General features: G+C 36.1%; 1 protein-coding gene across 1 annotated transcript; it reads right to left on the reverse strand.

The window, feature by feature from the left end:
- Positions 1–386: 386 nt before the first annotated feature.
- Positions 387–2,729, reverse strand: LOC107927223 (cytokinin hydroxylase). The gene is made up of 5 exons (XM_016858251.2): positions 2,332–2,729; positions 1,997–2,223; positions 1,670–1,911; positions 1,212–1,590; positions 387–1,057 (listed from the first exon to the last, which is right to left on the reverse strand). The coding sequence occupies exons 1-5, from the start codon at positions 2,618–2,620 to the stop codon at positions 635–637; spliced, it is 1,560 nt and encodes a 519-aa protein (XP_016713740.1). The 5' UTR covers positions 2,621–2,729; the 3' UTR covers positions 387–634.
- Between the last annotated feature and the right edge of the window lie 5,967 nt (positions 2,730–8,696).

Here is an 8,696-nt window from a genome sequence, read left to right on the forward strand (position 1 = left end):
TTAAAAGCGTTAATTAAAAAAAATTTTAAAATAATACAATTGTGTCAATATCTAATTACAAATATTTAATTATTATATTTAAATATTTAAATATAGTTTATATATTCTAATTAAATTTAATAAATAATTAATATTGATTACTTAGAAATATTTAAAATTAATATTATATATTAAAATATTAACAATAAGTTATAATAAATTATATTTTTATATTTTTACTAAAATATCATAATATTAACTAATTTGAACATTATTTAAATACATATTTGTTACTTTATAATATCATGTCTAAAATGGATATTTTACTTTTCAAAAGCATTTTTTGATAGCAATATCAAACACTTAAATTTTTCCAAAGCACTTCTCAAAAGTTCTTCTCAAAAATACTTTTCCATAACACTTTTTAAAAGTACTTTTCAAAAGCAATGAAAAACTGGCCGTAAAAACCTTTTTCACTCTTCTTCAGAAAAAAAAACAAAAAATCTTTTCACTCTGTCACTTCCTTCTTCTAGATTTTTTTTTGTCTTTCCAATGGGTTATCTAAACATCTCGATTTCGAAAACTTGTAGTAATGTAAGTATATATCAAAACTAAGTTGTCTACTCAAAGGATTCCACTTCAAAATCAGCCTGCTTTAAGGATCCAATCGCTTCAAATACACTTGGACTCCATGTTTCGGCTTTAGAGTCATGACAACGACCGGAGCATGGCGGTAACTTTGTGAAATTGTGAAGCTAAACCGTGAGATCAACATAGATAAGATGATCTTAGCTTCCATCATAGCGAAAGATTGACCGATACAATTCCGGGGTCCGGCGGCAAAGGGCATAAAATGCCGACCGGAGGTATAGGGTCTGGAGTTGAACCTATCAGGATTGAATTCATTCACATCTTTTCCCCATAATTCTTCACTGTGATGTATCGCCAACACTGGTATCCATATCGATAGTCCCTTGGGAATGAAGAGATCTCCTAATTTTATGTTCTCGAAAGCCATCCGTGGCAGGACCGTTGCTGGTGGATAGAGTCTCAATGACTCGTTTATAACCATGTGCATCTATAATATCAAACAAAACGACTCATATAAGTTTAAGTGTAAATTATAATTTTTAAAATGAAGTCAAATTAATTTTATATTATTTTTTTAAGTATAAATTTATTTTGAAGACTTGACAAAAAGTTTCTTTTTAAAAAAAAAAAATTGGGCTTACCACGGTTAGTTTAGAGAGTTGATCAACAGAGGGAACTCCGCCATTGCAAACCTCTTTAAGCTCAGCTCGAACCTTATCTTGCCAAGAAGGGTTGGTGGCCAGTAACATGACCGTCCATGTAAGTAAAAGAGCAGTAGTTTCATGGCCGGCAAAGAAGAAAGTTTTGCATTCATCCATTATCAACTGTAGGTTTAGTTGGAATTGGTCTCCTCTCTTCTTTTCCATCTCATTAAGCAAAATACCTAACAAATCATTCCCGTATGAACTGCTCCGACCAATTTCTACACAATCTTTTCGGCTTTGTATAATCTCCATCAGTAATCTATCCACCTCCATCTTCAAGGACTTCATTTCTCTGTTATATTTTGTTGGGAAAAACCTGAAAATGAAATTAATGAGTACATTCTCTCTTTCATTTCATACTACCTAAACCGAATCGGAAAAAGGAAAATACTCACCGGCTTCCTGGAAAGCACAAGTGCCTGCTTGCTTGAGCGCACAGGTGTTGCAGAGATGTTAGAAGATAGAATATTTGTTTCCCTTTCTCATAACTGCTATCGAATTCTGTTCTTGCGATTATATCAGCAGTAAGCCGAGACATATATGCTCCGATTTCGAACTCGGTTTGACCTGAATTTACTGCATTTTGTAGTGATTGGAGCATCTGCTTGGTGCTTTCCACCATGCAGCCGCAATAACTCTGTTGAAACAAAAAAAGAATTAATTCAATTTCAAACCATCACAACCCAAAACATACATGATTGGGTTGGATTAAATTAGATTACCTTAAGCTTATCTCCCATGAATGCTGGAGCAGCAATATGGCGCTGATGGTACCAGTCCCGGTCGTTCGCCATTAACAAACCTCTCCCAGTAAAATGTTTTGAGCCTTGCTGTTGCAGCCATGATTTGCCTGTTACAAGGTGGTGTTTGGTCATCAATTCTTTTATCAGCTCAGTATCTGTCAGACACATCCTTGGCTCCACCCCATGCCAGTATATAAACCTTTTCCCTGTTGAAAAATACCCAGAGGAAAACCGTAAGACTAACACCAAAAACCCCTGTTTAAGTGTCGCCATGTATGGGAAGATTAGTTAAAAATATACGTAAATATACATACCATATGATTTAGACCATTTGACATAATGCGGCAAAAGCCGGCCAACTAGGTCGTGGTGGATGGTTCCCATTTCTTTCGAGGTTGATTGTGAAGTTAGCTTGAACATCTCGAGCATGTTGCCGGTTACTCCACGGGGTTTCGGGCCACGCACTCCTTGTTTCTCCATCGTTTTCCTTACGCGTCTGGGATTCAGCAGGTAACATGAGATGGTGTCAAACACAAGTTTAAACACCAAGAATATCATGAAAAGAACCGAAAGGGTAATCAGAAACACCACCATAGCAGCCATGGCGGCGATCTCAATTACACGAAAATAAAAAAAATTATATAGCCTTCTTTTATCAAAAAGGTGTCAAAAGAGAGAAGACAGTTTTGAAGGAAATGAGAAGTTTCCTCGTTGTTTTACTAATGTTTTCTAGGGATGAAGCAAATTTATAGTAACCAAAAGGCCATGGTATACGTAGTTTAAAAAATCTATATATATTTGAGTAATAAGATATCAATTTTAATAAATAATATTTATATTATGCAATTAAGAAGGTAAGGAAATTTACATAAGTAATCAGAATTTCCGTTTTAATCATTTAATTAAAAAAATTATATTTTAATTATTAAAGTTTTTTGTGATTTTTTTGCCACATCACTATGAAGTGATAAGCAGAATCATAATGTGATTTTTTTAACTGATATAATAATAAATTTAATCTTTTAACATTTATATTTTCTATTAATTTTATCATGTTTCTATTTAAAAATTATTAAAAATAAATTTTTCTAAAATATATATATAAAAAGAGAACCATAAAATTCGGTTGAAAGTGTTTACTTGGCTATCTTGGTCCAACCCCCTTTTTTCCCTCCTGGTTTTCAGTAATGGACTTCTAGTAAATGATATGTGATATGTAGCTAAATGATTGTGAAGCTATATGATAATTAAGTCCTTTCATTTGGCTTATTCTTGTTTTTTTTTTTAATTATAATATGAAGGTAAAATTTGAATAGCAAACGCGATTAATATGACTTAAATTCAGACTATATTTGGGACAATCATCACATTTAATTATCAGGTCATTATATGGAATTCAACTTATACTTGTTATTGAAAAAACTTTAGAATGTAAATCCCTTTTGGGTTTTCAAAGTTTTTACGCTGAACTTCCCTATGGTAACTGTTATGAAATATTTTTGAATAAAATAAAATTTTATTCATGATTAAATACGTAATTTACCTTTATTATTATTTTTATATGTACATGCTTTCAAGTTTATTCTAAGTAATTAAAGCTTGGATATAATAATATCAGTATTCGGACCAGCCATCAAAGCTCAACTTAAAATGTGTAGTTGTAATTTAAATCAATTCAACTAGTTGTCTTGTCTGGCTTTACTCGTGGATACACCAGATTAAAAGCTCTTCTAAGCGATTTAATGTTTGTTTTTATTTAAAATTTGCAACCTCTCGAGGGTGTAGTTTTTAGTTTTTAATTCATATTTCTCGATCTTTTTGGTTTTTTTTTAAGATTTTTAGGCTGTAGTGCTTGGTTTTGCATTTTTGTAATTTCCTATATTTTTTAAAATTTTATTTTTTAAAATTTTTTAAAATATTCAAAGTTAACTTTATAAAAGTTAAGGATTAAATTTATTATTATGAAAATTAAAAAAATTTGTCACATCTTCAGTGTGCAAGTCGCTTAATGGTCTAAATAAAAAAAACTTGAAAATATGTAATTTTTAGTTGAGTGATGGAAACAAAAAAGTTATACATAGTTGAAGGCAAATTTATGTAAATGTGTTTAAAAAAACTACTCTGAGAAACTAGGCAATTTTTTTTTGAAAATTTATAGATCTATGTTGTTTTTAGAGAGAGAAAAGGAAACGCGTCCTCTAAGGCGCGTTTTCACTAATCTGTCAGAGAAAGCACGCCTTGTAGGTCGCGTTTTCTGCCTATTCCTAAAAACGTGTTATATGTGACGTGTTTTCTCTACCAGATCAGTGAAAACGCACCCTGTAGGACTTGTTTTCTTTTCTAAAATTTTTTAAACTAAAAATTTGTAGGTTAATTTGGCGTTTGAGATAGACGTTGTTATAGTTTAGACATTGTTATAGTTTTAAGGTATGCTTGAACTTACTATTTTTTTACTATAAAAGACACATAAACATTTACACAAACCATATATAACATTAATTTAATAAATTTTTATTTAAATCCTTCAAGAATTACAATGTTTGTAGCATGACCCAACATATTCAAAATCCTTAACTTAAAAGCTTATGTACATGCATCCCAGTCGTAGTAAACAAGATATGTATATTTTAAATAAGTGTACATTGTGAATGTAAAACAAAGTAAACAACTTCAGAAAATTACAAATAGACATAATCATCGATCCCCTGAATGTGTGCCACAATTGAGTGTGCATCGGATACGCTTAGGGTTTTGTTGCACTTGTTGAGGTGGCGGCTCCACTAAGACTTTAACCTCGTCTTCAAATGCATGTCAGGGTTGATATTAGGCCTCATCTTCATGTACAGTCGGGGTTATTGTTGACCTTATCTCCTTCCTCCGTGGATGACTGCGACCGTGTCCTAGCTGCTCGTAGTGCACCCCCCATTGACCAAGTCGACATTTTCAAGGATGACCCAGCTCGGAAGAACAACGATGCTAGGGGTGTTTGCGACACTATAGACGAGCCATTATATGGTATCGCATGGGGCGATGGCACATGGGGTGTGTAATACGATGCAATGGGTGGCAATCGTGCAAAATATATTCTTGGAAAAGGTGTCGATGTAGGGAATGATTGCGCTTATTGTGGTGTTTGTGTAAAATAAACTAGTGATGAATGTGTTGGTGTAAGGAATGATTGCGTGTGCTATGGTGATGGTGTAAAATAAACGAGTACGTATTGTGATGATAGTGTAAAATAAAATGGATTAGTGATAGGAATAAATAAACCATACTGACCAGGAGGTTGAATGACAATTTGGTCTTCATATGCAGGTGGAGTCGATGTCAATCCATCCGCGGCATGTCCTCCCGACCTGGGATTGATGGGTCCTCGTCTTGGCTTCTTACGACGACATTGTCTACTCCTTTCTGAAGTAGGTAGTAGATACAACATCCCGTGATGCTTGAACCAATCCATGTAATTCGAATATGTTGCCAACTCTCGCGTCAGATACAATTCATACATTGACAAGTAATCGTATCTATGCTGCCAAAACTCGATATACTTCTTATGGATTATTGCCTAATCTTCATCTGTTCTCCCTTGCATGTTGATCTTGTACAGGTCATCGAGCTCCTGACGTTGGTGTGGAATACGTTGCATACACCCGAGCTATCGCATCACTCGATCGGGTTCGTGTATCTCAACCCTTGCAAAAATGGTCAATGGCACTTTCACATGCCAAATGCTACGGTTGGCCAAAAATTCATCCGGAACGTATTCTTGAATCCTTGGATCCGCGTATGACATCCATACTAACTACAATACGAATTTACAAATTTCAGCAAGTGCATAATATTTAATTTCAAATGATGAAATAAAAAATCGATAACTTTGAAATTCATAAACTAACCTCCTCCTCAGTTTCTTGATCTAAAACTAGTCAGATGTCACTGAGCTCAGTCGGTATACCATTATGGCTAGCAGGGTTGTTCCACCTATTCAAAAAATATGTTATTTCCAAATTACAACAATGAAAATTCCTAAATGGTAACAACAATTATCAAATGAATTTTACTATGTTACAAGTGGAAATTTGGTAAAGGACTTGCAATCGAGGGCATAGAAATGATAGTCGATACCATACCCACGATTGAAGAAGGAGCATGCAACCACCTATTTTAGCTTTTTTCGATATCGTCGCTCGATACATTTATCGGTACAATATCGACAGCATCGCTAATCCCCAACTAAGTAGCCTCGCTTTTCTCAAGTCGATTAGTTGTAGTAGCCACTTCAAGTGTACCTGTAACACCCCAAACCTGGCCTAGACTTTATGGCCGAATCTGGCAGCGTCATATGAGAGTGTTTTTAGAAAATCTTAGCAAGTTAAAAATCGTTCAGCTCATTATCGTTACTTAAGTCGTAAAATCTCCAATCCGATTATTAGGTGAACACATTTCATTATCGCGGAAGCTAAAACACCATTAATTCATTAATCAATAGCTTAATAGTTTAAAATCCCGAAATAAACTTAAAAATAGTTCAAGTTCAAGACATTTTAATCCCAAAAATAAATATTTAGAATAAAGCAGACAAAAAAGAATGTTACTCAAAAATCCATAAATGTCTAACAGTGGTCACCATCGAGCCCTCCACTACATCGATCCATCTATTGCTGAGGATTACCTGACATAAAATAAATAAAGGGGTGAGTTTTCGTAAACTCAGTGTGTACATCCCCACAAACAACATGCATACAAACAGATAACAGAATACATATATTCGGCCTTAGCCATACAGATATCACATGCAGATCAGATCAGATATCAGAGAACAGAAATCATGCTCACCAACCCTGCACACCATCTCCGTCCAACCCAACACACCATGTGAGGATAAAATTGACCCACCCAGCCCTACACACTAAGCATGTGGATAAAATCGACCCATCCAGCCCTACACACCAAGTGGTACTGTAAAACAGAACATAACAGATATAAGCAGCGTAGATGCCCGATAATAGGCTAATCGCCTCTCAGACTTCCTTCTTTTCACAACAACCTAACCCAATGTAATGCATCATAAATACCGTAGCATGCTTATATGCAGAAATCAGATCATATCATAACAGAACAGATATAGGAAATCAGGCAGATATACATGCTTATTGTAACATCCTTTACATACAACACAGTAATCATTCATAGTATGGTGTATAAATAACGCTTACCATCCCAACAGGCAGGTCACAGTTGACTTAGGCGACCCGTGCAACCTTACAGAACATTTTAGGAAAATTGGGCTCACACGCCCGTGTGCCCTACCTGTGTGGGCCCACAAGCTTGTGTGGCCCATACGACTCACATTAGCCTTACCCGTGTGGATTACACGGCCTGCCCCAAGACCTACATGCCTGTGTGGTTCACCCGTGTGACCCACACGCCCGTACAGCCTACACGGCCCAAATGGTCGAGCCCGTGCCTCGTACACGGCCTTGCCAGCCTCACACGCCTGTGTCCGTAGCGCCCGTGTGACGCACGCGCGGCTTGGCTTGTCTGTCACACGCCCATGTCTCGCGACGCAAGCTACCACACGGGCAGACCACACGCCCATGTGGCGTCGATAGACCACTTTTCAACTTTCGTCGAAACTCGTTGTCTACGCGATCGGAGTACACACCTGGTTTGTTTCTGCTACAAATCCAACCACGAGCACTCCAAAGCCTAAGATTGAAAAAACTGAGCCCAAATCAGTCACTTAAATCGATTTACCTAAGATTGGATAAAACTCGAAACACGAGATCTACTTACCCTTGACGAAGAACGGTGTTTCCTTGCTGTTTAGAACCCTAATTAATGATCCACAGATCCTTGAATCCCCCCTAAACAGCAACCAAAACCTCTCTTAACAATCTCCAATAAAAAATACTTTACATAAAGCGATACTTACCGAATCGACGAAATCTACTAGCAAAGCACCAAGCCAAACAAAAGGGAAAGAAAAACGAATGGAGAGAAGAAGGAGAATAGGAAATTTTGGAAGCAAAGGGAATTTTTGGGGAAAAGAGAAGACGGCAAGTAAAAACTATTTTGCTAAAAAGGAGGAACAAAAAGATAACCTTAGGTTTTTCCCCTAAAGCCCAAAACTCAGAATTTTAATGAAGCCCAACGCTTATTGAAACTTACAGCAAAAATAATCCTAACACCACTGCAAGGAATCGAACCCCTGACCTTGAGCGTAATCCCTTATCATTTTAACCACTAGACCAGCAAGCCCATTTTGTTAAATTTTTGCCAACAATTCCTTATAAGCCCACTAACCTCAAGTCAGGCTTAATTCAATTAAAAACCCAAATTTAGCCCAAGTTATAGCCTGAACTTAGGACCTCCCAAACACACCCCAGAGCTCATAATTACTTAACCCAATATACATTTAAGCTAAAATAACACGAATTACAAATGCAGACACTTCCAAGCCTAAAAATCGTAAAAAGCCAAAAATCAAAAATTTGGGGCATTACAACTCTACCACATTAAAGAAAATTCATCCTCGAATTTTACCTGATCAGAAAAGGTGAGGATATTGCTAACGCATCGAATCTTCTGGCTCCCAAGTGGCCTTCTCAGTGCTATGATTCCGTCACATCACCTTCACTAAGGGAATAGACTTCTTACGCAGTACCTTAACGTCGCG

Source organism: Gossypium hirsutum, chromosome A12, assembly GCF_007990345.1.
Source record: "Gossypium hirsutum isolate 1008001.06 chromosome A12, Gossypium_hirsutum_v2.1, whole genome shotgun sequence".
Lineage (NCBI taxonomy): Eukaryota > Viridiplantae > Streptophyta > Magnoliopsida > Malvales > Malvaceae > Gossypium > Gossypium hirsutum.

What these genes read in the sequence shown, in the direction of transcription:
- LOC107927223 (XM_016858251.2), bottom strand. Translation starts at nt 2,620, where the DNA reads ATGGCTGCTATGGTGGTGTTTCTGATTACCCTTTCGGTTCTTTTCATG. An exon ending in TCATGGGAGATAAGCTTAAG is followed by an intron (nt 1,912 to 1,996) that starts GTAATCTAATTT and finishes TTGTTTCAACAG; the next exon opens with AGTTATTGCGGCTGCATGGT. An exon ending in TTGTGCTTTCCAGGAAGCCG is followed by an intron (nt 1,591 to 1,669) that starts GTGAGTATTTTC and finishes TTTCATTTTCAG; the next exon opens with GTTTTTCCCAACAAAATATA.